At 34.5% G+C, this 11,818-nt stretch overlaps 1 protein-coding gene across 1 annotated transcript; it reads left to right on the top strand.

The window, feature by feature from the left end:
* Window positions 1–3,451: 3,451 nt before the first annotated feature.
* On the top strand, window positions 3,452–9,189 carry LOC110450978. The gene is made up of 3 exons (XM_021498834.1): window positions 3,452–3,678; window positions 6,390–6,539; window positions 7,745–9,189. The coding sequence occupies exons 1-3, from the start codon at window positions 3,615–3,617 to the stop codon at window positions 8,437–8,439; spliced, it is 909 nt and encodes a 302-aa protein (XP_021354509.1). The 5' UTR covers window positions 3,452–3,614; the 3' UTR covers window positions 8,440–9,189.
* The last annotated feature ends 2,629 nt before the right edge of the window (window positions 9,190–11,818 follow it).

Raw genomic sequence — 11,818 nt, 5'->3', positions numbered from 1 at the left:
ATATGATTATGTCAGATGTGTGTGTGTTTTGATTGCGTTCATGATACATGGGTCAATTAAGCGTTAAATTGTTAAGAGATGAGTGTAAACGTTGAAAATGTTATTATGTTCGATTGATGCCAATAAATGATGAGTTGATACTATATCTGGTCTAATAATAGTTGATGAACTGTTGGTGATAAATAATTCAATTAGAGGTTCTTATAATTAAGTCGCAGATATGTCATTCCCTCAGAATCTGATTATTGTTTAATTGATAATAGATAAGATCCACTTATCGTTAATAACCTTTGAATTAATGATAAATAATGGGTCACTTAAAATTATAACTAATGAATTTAAGAAATAAGATAAGGGTAACCTAACGATGGCTTTCATTGGATTGATAAATAAAGGAAGGTAACGTAGAAAATCATCGAATAAAATATAAACCAGTTCTCTTAACGTTAAATGAACTTGTGATTGATAAAGGGCATTTAGCTTTAGCATAAACTATATGGGCGGATTGGTCGAGTGGTTAAGACTCCGGCCTTTCACGCAGACGGCTGGGTTTGATCCCCCGAAGTCGTCGTACGCACGGATATTCAGAGAAAGTGTTTTTCTCCTGACCACACAAACCAAACAACCCAGGTGGAGTATAAATTGGTCTGGAGTGCATATTGCGGTATCTGTGCTGTAGCATTCAAGTGCGGTGGCACTATAAATGATGCCGTTGGAAGTAAGGTCCCACTACAACCAGAACACAATACATCTCCAGCACACACGCAGGCAGACACACATAAAACGATATTAGCCAGGTGGCGTAGGACTAGTTGTTAGTGCCTGATAAGGCAGCTCCTGCGAATTCCTCAAAAATTGTATTAATTAATGTGTAATCAATTGTATATCTATGTACTGTAAAGCGCTTTAGAATGGCTTATGTTAGCTAGATAGGGCGCTGTATCAAATGCTGTATATCATTATTGTGATATGATATCCCTTATTGTTGAATATCACCAAGTGGAGGATGTGTGGGGTCCGCCGAACATAATATAATTCTGTCCTTTTAGCGCTTTGTGGCTTCAGGGAATATAATCTTTCTATGCACAACTTCAAATCATACAACGTAAAAAGTCAACTATTGTCACATTACATGTAAAATTGTTTTCACAATTTACAGGTATGCTTTTAAAACAAAGTCCAATTCTGGTGTGTGTACTCTCTCTGCATATTAAGCATATTGTAAATCTTTTCAATTAGGGTCTGTTGTTGGGAGTCATCTAGATTGTCGTTGTTGTTGTTGTTGTTGTTGTTGTTGTTGTTGTTCACTTCTTGCGCTGTTGTTCGAGAGTTGTAGGCCACCGTCGTATTGTGTACAGATCGTTGTATTTGGTTTCGGCCAGCAAAAATCAACGTCATATTACAGTGGTAAATTGCAAATTCGGCATTGGATCGGTTCCGTGTTCGATCCTTGTTTTATTATTAAATTCTGAACAACTGTAGTGCTGTAAAATACATTGACAATGTCCTCAAACATAGTTCTTGAACTATTCGCCAGGTGACTAGTGATATTACAGTTACTGTATTAATTTATGGTTTCTCTAAATATACAAATATTTCACTTTTACCTACAAACATTCTGACTTTTCAAGGCCATGGCCCGTATCCATGAAATCGTTCTCATGCTCAAGCATCGATTTTGTAATAAAACCTAAACTCTTTGTCTTAAATTTGGCTTTAAGAATGATTTAATTCAGTAACAAGAAAGTTGGTTTGGGCACAGAACCCATGCTTTAGGATGAGAACGTTTTCATGAAAACGGGTCAAGAAATGTTCATTATGTTTCTGGCAAAAAATCTTTTTTTTTACTACAAACCCCAACGCAAAGAAAAAGGGATGTCAATAGCAGATGACCGTAATACACAGGTACCTGCACCTTCAAACTTTGGTAATAGATACAGTATACCAAAACTGAATTACACTACATGATACAGCTATTTCGTTGTAAATCATAATTGGATTAAACTACTCAGAAAGTAAGGAACGAAAACCCCTCAACTTATGATTAAAAAAAAAAAATAGAGTAGGTTTGGTTATGCCAAAATAAATAATGAGAAAAGTGTGTATTCCATCATGAACAATGCCACTACACAAAAGAGATAATTGTGGCGATTAAGGTTACGTCAAAACCTCGAAGACTAAACAATCTAAGCTTGCAGTATCTACCACCTTGTATTTTGAAAGATTAACGTAACACAACAGTGTTAAAACATAAATGTGATCCAAGATTGTAAACCTACAAATTTACATTAGATATTCTCAAAACAGTTCCCGTATTTGGACAGAGCAATCGCACGTTCAATGCTACGCACAATTGCCCACACCGAGACAGCTAAGATCGATAGAACTCCTTTAATACACTCCACCGAATCCAAGTTGATAATACAAGTCAATACGTACGGTTTACCTGACGTTATCCCCAGGCGCATACGAACTTGATGAATATTTACTAGTTCAGATTGCTGTCCCGTATTGTGTCAGTTTAAAACTTATTATTCCGAAACGTGTTTCATAGGAGGATCCACTATGGTACATATGTAGCTGTACATTCATATTCTCAGCACGTTTTATTTGACGTCATTCGGATGGATATGGAGCTCCTGATACAAAGTGTACTCGCAGTCAACACGTAACGCTGCTTTACCTGGTTCCTAATAGTAGTCATGCGTGTAAGACATGCATTATGTCATTTGTGTAATTTGTGTAATTTTTAACTGGAATTGGTGCCATATGCAAAACAGAGATAATGCATTATAAGCTTAATGTATTCACTGTCACTTCTATTGATATTCTCATTGCACAATATAACTTGATTTATACGTTCATGGAAAATGTGTGAAACTCCTATAAAGTGTTACTTGAATGTTCCAGCGTGGTCAGTAATGAATTTGTGTTTATTTATCAAATGAATGAATTCACCTATGACGGCAAATTTGATATGACAACACATGCATGTGCAGAATGTATTCATCTGATTTTAACTGCTTTTTAATTCTCGGATTAACTCATTAATATTAAAATTTTCGCTTCAAAACGTAATTTGCCTTCTTGGACACGTGGCAGTCATAACATGGCTTACTACGAATTGTTAATAGGTTTGATATAAACCAGGATCACTGAGTTTAAGCTGTGTAGCTCACTATTTCACAGTTCAACGGAGAAGCTTCAGACAGTCAGTAGGTCGTGTTTAGTTTATTTAAGTTACAGTGAAGTGTGTGAATCGTAATCCTGAATAATGATTGGATGTGATACTGACAAGTATCTATGTAGCATGTTTTCTAAACATTAGCCCGTGCAATTGTTCATGGAAACAATGAATTAAGTTGCCCTATCTTTAATACATTCACAGCCTTTGGTTAATTCTATTAGATATATTTGGACTATTAACCGCGGACGTACGGAAATGTGATTTCAAATGAAAGGAAGTCTATTTTGAACAGGTTCGTGGTCTGGATAATGATATATGTGGTTTCATACAGAAATTGTTTGGTAATGATGACAGGTGTTTGTGAGACCATTAAAGACGTAACCACTTTTTGACAAATATCTTGAAAAACTAACAGTGTTACACAAAAATGGATTTATCAAAAGTGACGGGATATTTTATTTTGTGGATAATGATGGTGGCGAAGATTCAAGGTAAGAAACACTTCAGTTTAGATGAATCTGTTGTGAGGTAGTTGCGCAATGATATCCTGTGTTGATTAAATGAGTAATTTTCACTGCAGATTACGAAAAATGAGTTTATTGTTCTAAAGCAGATCGCGTTACAAATTCGAAAAATGAAATTGCCTTTTTTAACATGTTGTTATTTAGATTAGTGTAACGTTAATACCACAAATGAACTCTGAATAAACGATGGTCATATGGTGCCGGTCAAATGTTAACTTTGGATTTCTATATTGACTATTTCCATGATGAACTATTGCCTATGTACTGCTTATTTCTAATGATTATTTCATGCCACAAGATGAACGGCTCTGCTAATGAACGTTCAATCCCCATTTATTGACGTTACACGAACCTTGTAAATTGGATATATAGTGGAACATTTTACGTTAATTCTTTTCTTTGTTCTTCTAATGACTTTTTTTTCGAAAATGAATTAAATCCATCCAATCCGTTCAATTTGAAGTGACTCCTTAAAGTATTGGTTGTCAATAGATTGCAATTATCTGCCTTTCAGGCAAACAGAATTTTGTAATCACTATTTGCATAAAAGGGTGGGGATCTCAAAGATCATTTAATATTGTTTGTTTATATGTTTCATAACAAATCGATCAAGTCTAATTGGTCCATACAATTCAATTTGAGGAGTACAATAGGTTAGTTTGTATTATAATCTAACATGTACTCATACCTCTTTGAAGCTATAAATCCAATGAAACAGAGAAGGAACTATATAATTTGTTCAACTCCATTTTAGTTAATACATATTGCCATAAAAAGAACGTAATTGTAGAGCCAATGTAGTCGTTTCACATTTTTTTTATTTTATAAATTCTTTTCGTTAAATTCTAATTACTTTAATGAATGCTTTTGAAGCAAACAAACGACAAAACATGCTGAAATTGGTCAACATGCTTGCTATTTCAATATAACTCGTTTCATTACTAAATATTACTCTAGATGGTTTCATTAAGATCATAGAGGTTCCACAACGAGTGATGGTTGGTTATCATGTTTATCTAACTCGAGTTAGTTAATTTTCAAATTGCATAAAGACATGAGGTTTACCGAGTGTCTTTTATAATATTAAAATTAACTTGGGATCCTTTCTCTTCCATAACGTTCATATTTTATCAGGAAAGCCATATGTTTCCCTTGGTAAAACACTATGTAGGCTTCCGATGGGGGTAAACAATTGACGTCACAATGGAAGATGACGTCGCAAAGCATTGTTACGTGACGTCATAAGTAAAAAAAAATGACCAATAAAATGACTTCCAGGATGTTACTCACTAGTGGGTAACCAAAAATGTTAACAAACTCCTCGCAGTTTTATCGTATAGTAGACATCACGACTACAACAGACAATTTACCAGTTGTCTACGATACCACTACAACAGACAATTTACCAGTTGTCTACGATACCACTACAATAGACAATTTACAAGTTGTCACCGATACCGTCACCGATACCACTACATCAGAAACCTATAGTGGTTATTGGAGAAATATGTTTCCCCAACGTCGTCCTTGTTCTGTTTTACATGTGTAATCCATTATACCCAATCTATGAATAATTTCTTTTTTAATTCAATTGTCTGAGAAAAAAAGCGATCACAGTGTTTTCATGGATCAAAATACTCAACTGTCATAGTATAAACGTAGGATTTTGTCCAACAACATAACTTTAATCAGTTCAAACAATTTCATTTGCTTTTCTCTACTCCCGTCAAAATTTGGGGATATGACCGAAAATGTTTGTTGATTGATAAGTTTGTTGTCTATTTTCTACCTAATTTATTCTGTGATCAGTAGACATAGAAGAAACAAAATATATATACATGAACAAGTTTATAACCAAAATCTTGGACCGATTACCATCGGCAGAATGCATCATATTTTGATATAACATGCTAACTAGCAATACGTTGCAATGATAGATAATGACTTGATGATACCAAGAGTCAAAATGGATTAAACATTTTCTTAATTGTTCCAAGATAATTATTGTGTAATTATAATATAAAAAGTACTAAAGAAATATATATGTTTCTAAAAAAATCTTTTGTGTTAATGGTTTTGTGAACAATGCTATATTTGCCAAAATGTTGTTTACCATATACAAGCCAAGAAGGATTATTTAGTGCTCGAAGTGAGGAAAACCTTCTTCATGGATATCCATTTAAAGCTAGCCTTTCTTCATATTTTTACTTCATAGATTTTCAAATTCTCTTTTTCTCTCCCTTTGTAAATTGAAATGTTTCCTTTGTTTACAATTTGAGAAATATGGACATATTGTAATATTGATTATAAAATCAAGAAGAAATATTGAAAACATGATATCATGACTAATAATATAAATGTGTTGATAAAGCGTCATGACTGTTCCAATCAATCCATGTATAGATCAGATTGTCGTCTGGTGCAGTGGATAGCGCACTTGCCTTTCACCAAGGCGGCCGGGGTTTGATTCCCCGATCGGACGTGAAAAGGTTGAGGTTACCTGCCCGACCACGTGGGTTTTCTCCGGGTACTCCGGTTTCCTCCCACACTAAGACCCCCACGTGGTAACATTCGGGTCAACAAGAGTGATTATTATAAGTTGAACTCACTTGTTTCATAACAATTGTAAAATAAATATAATTTGTATAATCAATGCGTGAAGTTTGTTTATTGTACAGGAGGTCCACCATCTGATCCAAGAGGTTATCGATGGAGTGAGTGGCAAGCATGTACCTCGAACTGTGCCGGTCCTAACATGCGATTCCGGATCTGTGAATATCAAAACAATAACGGGGTTTCACAGTGTACCCCTGGCGACGTCGTGTCAGGTAAACCAGAACATGATTGACATGTTAATTGGCAGATATCTAACATTCTCTCGATTGATGATGTTTGCAGTGTATACAATGCAACTATGTTTAATAGCAGCTCCCCTCGAGCATAGAAAAGAAACATCCTCTAAAGGCAATATGTGAAGACAAAGTCGCATGTACGCTATTAGCTATTTGCTTGGTTTCAGGGGAAACAAACTTTCAAATTACAAGGTTTATACTTGACCTCTGAAGATGACAGAGAAGCGACACCAGACTTCAAAGCTATCCAATTTTACTTTTACGCTGCCGCACGATCCCAGAGCCTTCGACTTGTTTGATGACATACTCCTGTAAATTTTTTCGCGTTAACATACTTCTGTAATTTTTACCGCCTGCGGAACCAATTGGGTTTCGAGCCTAACTGGAGATATATTATCAATGCATCTCCCCTTAAGATATATCTCGCAGAGACTATCCCATATAATACAATGATTTAAGAAAGAATCAATTTATAGATATCCTTGTATTATCGTGTCATATATAACAAGTGTAAGAAAAGGAAACCACTGGAAATTATAACTGCGCTAATTACTTTTCCGGCATTATCTTATCCATCGTTAGATATTTCACAATGCTTCAAATATCAGTTAACTGTTTCTAGACTTCAATATTAAAAATTAAATGTATGTGTATTCGTGTCGACTTTTGTTCCCATGATGCGAAGGTTCCTAGACTATTTCAGCAATGTTTGTTTATTTTTTGTTGGAAATAATTCATGCGTTGACATGGCTTTTTGTCAATTAATTATTAGTATTTAACGAAGGAAACGTTTCGTAACATCACCATCTTGGAAGTTTTTATTGAAAATGCCAAGAATAAAATTGGATATTATACATTCTGCTTTTAAAGTTTCAATTACTGTTTAATTGTGACTTTCATAGCATTTTAAAAAAGTACTCCCGTTAAAAACGGGACCTATATCATTGCGATACGTTTCCATTGATAATACTTTTATTATTCGTACGTATTAAGGAAGAAAATGATGATAACGTTTATATGTATCTTCAATTAAAATGGAAATGATGATCATTTATTTATCAATACAGGAACTTTTAATAAGATCCTCGAATGTAATGGAATAGAACATGCAGTGTAAATATGTCATATGTTACAAACTCTTACAAACTTAATATAGAGTTTACTCTTGGTTTTACAAACAGAGATCGACCCAAATGCTCCTGTTGACGCACCAACTACCACAACAGACACTGTACCACACTACGACATAACAACGACTGAAAATTTACCAGTTGTCACCGATACCACAACATCAGAAAATTTACCAGTTGTCACCGATACCACAACATCAGACAATTTACTATTTGTCACCGATACCACTACAACAGAAACTTTACCAGTTGTCGAAATCACGACTACAACCGACAGTTTGCCAGCTGTCGACACAATTACTACAACGGGAAACGAACCAGTTGTCGAAACAACGACCAGAAATGTACTTACTGTCGATACCTCTAGCACAACAGAAAATGTGCCAGGTTTTAGCACCACCTCTACAATAGAAAGTTCAACAACTGCGATTAACACAACAACCCTTTATAACTCTACGAATCAAAACACAAACTGTTCATGTGAGTGTAAAAATGCAGTAACGTGGTCAGTCGGTGGACTTAACCTAACGAACGAGGAGGCAAAGCAGCTAATAGCTGAATTAAGACAACAGTTAGCCGTGAATGTTTCAACCTTGTCCTCCACAATCAGGAAGAAAATAAGTGCAACAGATAACCGCGTGTCATCGGCTGCCATGGGGTACGTCGGCACGGTAGTGTTGGCGACGGTAGTGGTAGTTATCGTCGGCTGTGATCTTACTGTCCTTATTGATGGGCTGAGGATGTAGCCATTGTTACTATAGCAGGTTGCAAAACAAAGTTTTTTAGGTTTATCTTCTGCCAGTTAATATTTTGTAATTGTATCAAGACGCAAGGTTTACCAAGTTTCTTTACACCATTTAAAAATTCAAAAATAAGAATAAGACAGGATAAAAAGCAATCACGAAGTAAGGGACCTTTTTCTCCCAAAGCTTTTATACTATATCTAGAAAACTATATTTTTCTCTGAGGAATTCCTACTTCTTGTTCCCAATAGAAAAAGCAATTACAATGAATTATGACGTCACAATAGAAATCCCCGGTGTAAACATTGTACATGACGTCATATGATTACAAGATCGGTCATAGGGCATAACACACTAGAGGTTACCAAACTGTTCACCAATTCCCGGCCGATTTATCCAATAAGTTCGGAGTAAAGACATCGTTCATCGTTGTGAGAGAAAATATTATGATTATACCATTTGGATTTGATAATCATGTTACTGTCGCCATCATAATCGTCGTCCGAAAAGTGATATCATTTTATTTATTACCATAGATTTGAATATAACACACCACGAGGTAGCGAATTCGTCAATTGTTTATTTCTTAGTTTTGTCACGCAAAATGAAACCAGTATGAAAAGGAAGATATAGTTATGAATAATTTTGTGTTGTGTTGATAATACAAAACATGTTTATTATGAAATAGACGGTTTCTTGAACATAATGAGATAAACTTGAATGACTTAAGTTTTTTTTACGGGTTTTAGGTAATAAGCAAGAAATAGATTCCATCCCTGATGTGAGGTATGGATAAGTTCATTCAAACCCTCGGGATAAAATATTGAGTAGAAGACCCTCGTCAAAGCCTCGGGTATTCTGCTCAATATTTTATCCCTTGGGTTTGAATGACCATATCCATACCTCACATCAGGGATGGATTCTATTAATCTCACACCGGTAAAAGTGCGGATACTCCTGTCCAGGGTAAGATAATCTGTTTATCCTTTCACTAGCAAAAACAAGAATGCACTTGTGAGGGCTAACATATTTTACATAATGAATACCAGGAAATTTTCAAAAATTAAATAAATACCTGGCTGAAATAGTTTTTATCTGAGTCACTTGATGCGAATATTTGTCAAGAGGAAAATTCCCCAATATACAGTAATTATTGTTTATTATTGATTGGTAGGTCACGCATTACTACGCATTGAACGATTGAGATCCGAACGCATTGTAATGGGGTATAACTTTATAACAAGTACACGAATGAGCTACTATTTGGATGAATGGTGGAACACATGTCGAATAGATTCTAGTATTGGCAAATAGTGAATGAGTTGATACATCAATAGTAGTTTATGCTTTTTATTTGCATTTTGATACATTAAATAAACATATTTTTCGCTTTTTTCATTGCAACACTTTTATAACTGCGCTAATGGAAGTTTTAGAATATTCTATATTGAATGCATTGTGGACGCGCCGATTCCTGAATGCGCCGAATTGTTAAATCTAGAAAATACGCTTAATTTTAGTACGCTAAAATAAGCATATTTACAGCAACACTTTAGTTTGGATATGAAGCTCTAAATGGTATTATGTATGTAAAATGTATATAAGCTAACATTATTGCTAACTGTTAGTGCCTTTTGATGCAGTCAAGTTAGTGATGAACAATGTATTGTAGAGGGACCGTTACCACGTTGCAACAGGTTGTTCTAAAGCTGAATATCAACAATTTGACCGTTGCGTTACTGAATAATTAGCACACATAGGCTATGTCATCCAGTCACTACGTGTTGATAAAACCTGCATACTATGATTCGAATATTTTTGCCACCTTGTTTTTCTAGATAGGGAATTAACCAAGTCAGGAATTCAATTCGCCAAAATATACCGGTATTAACGAAACATTTCTCTTTTATTCAAGGCGAAAAAGGGCATATTAGGTTAATGGAAATCATCTTACGACACCACATACGTGAGAGAAAAAACCAATACCGTCAATATTTATTGTGTTTGTGTTTACTGTGTACGTACAGAAAACATCATTTTGTTAATTGAATATAAAGCTTTACCAAAATATCAATTCAATTGGTCTTCATATTTCCATTTCATGTATTTCATGAATAAAGTATTGTTGTCTCAACATTATACTCATTATACTTGTATTTCATATGGTGCTTACGCAAGATGTTGTATTTGGCTGGAACTCATTTGTTTTCTATATGTGCTATAGAAAGTGTCTTCTATCAAATCAAGAATAATTAGATTTTGCATTGCTTTTTTTCACGTGTTTTTATATACAAACCAAAACATTTATTCCGTTTAGATGATTTAGTCCAATTTTAGCATGACAGTAATATTTGTATCGTCTATTTATTATTGGCCTGAACTATGTATGAAACTGGTCTTTTTCTATTATTCTGATAATACATTTTTAAACTTTCATAAATTTCTTGTTATTGTCTTTTCGCATTGGCATAAAGGTTGGACTGAGCGTTGATGCTGTGGTATGTTTTGTCCATGTGCATAAACGCTGTGTCAAATTTTTTCCCCGCATATTGACACAGTTGCATATTTTGTCCTTGCGTATTGTATTTGGTACATTTAATTTCTATCCTTCTATGCTGACACTAGTTTACTTGTACTTCAGTATCAACACTGTTGTACCGTTTGTGTATTGTATTGAATCTATATAATATTTATTTCTTGTCGTTTTAGCTCTGGTGCAATTCATATACACCTAAATATATTGGCACTAGTGTATTTTGTCCTTCATATTGACGCTGTTGTATAAAGGGTTTGTTTATTTGTGTATTGACTCACATATGGTTTTGTTCATGAGTGAATTGACTCACATATGGTTTTGTTCATTTGTGTATTGAGTCACATATGGTTTTGTTCATTTGTGTATTGAGTCACATATGGTTCGTTTATTTGTGTATTGACTCACATATGCTTTGTTCATATGTGTATTGAGTCATATATGGTTTGTTTATTTGTGTATTGAGTCACATATGGTTTGATCATTCGTGTATTGACTCACATATGATTTGTTTATTTGTGTATTGACTCACATATGGTTTGTTCATTTTTGTATTGACTCACATATTTTTCGTTCATTTGTGTATTGACTCTGTTATATTTGTCCCTGTCGGTTTAACTTTGGTACAATTCACATTTTACCCCTCTACATCGGCACAAATGTATTTTGTCCTTTCATATTGTCGCTTCTGAATATATATTTCATTAATTTTCGTATTGACGCTTTATTTCATTTTGTCCTTGTGTTTTTTTAGCTTCTGGTACAACACATATTTATCAGTTTATATTGACACTAGTGTATTATGTATTTGCTTATTGATGCTTTACTATGTAATTTCCCTTTGCATTG

This window comes from Mizuhopecten yessoensis, unplaced genomic scaffold (assembly GCF_002113885.1).
Source record: "Mizuhopecten yessoensis strain PY_sf001 unplaced genomic scaffold, ASM211388v2 scaffold81, whole genome shotgun sequence".
In the NCBI taxonomy this organism is placed as follows: domain Eukaryota; kingdom Metazoa; phylum Mollusca; class Bivalvia; order Pectinida; family Pectinidae; genus Mizuhopecten; species Mizuhopecten yessoensis.
Note: the sequence above shows the minus strand (reverse complement) of the source record. Positions and strands in the feature narration are given on the sequence as shown.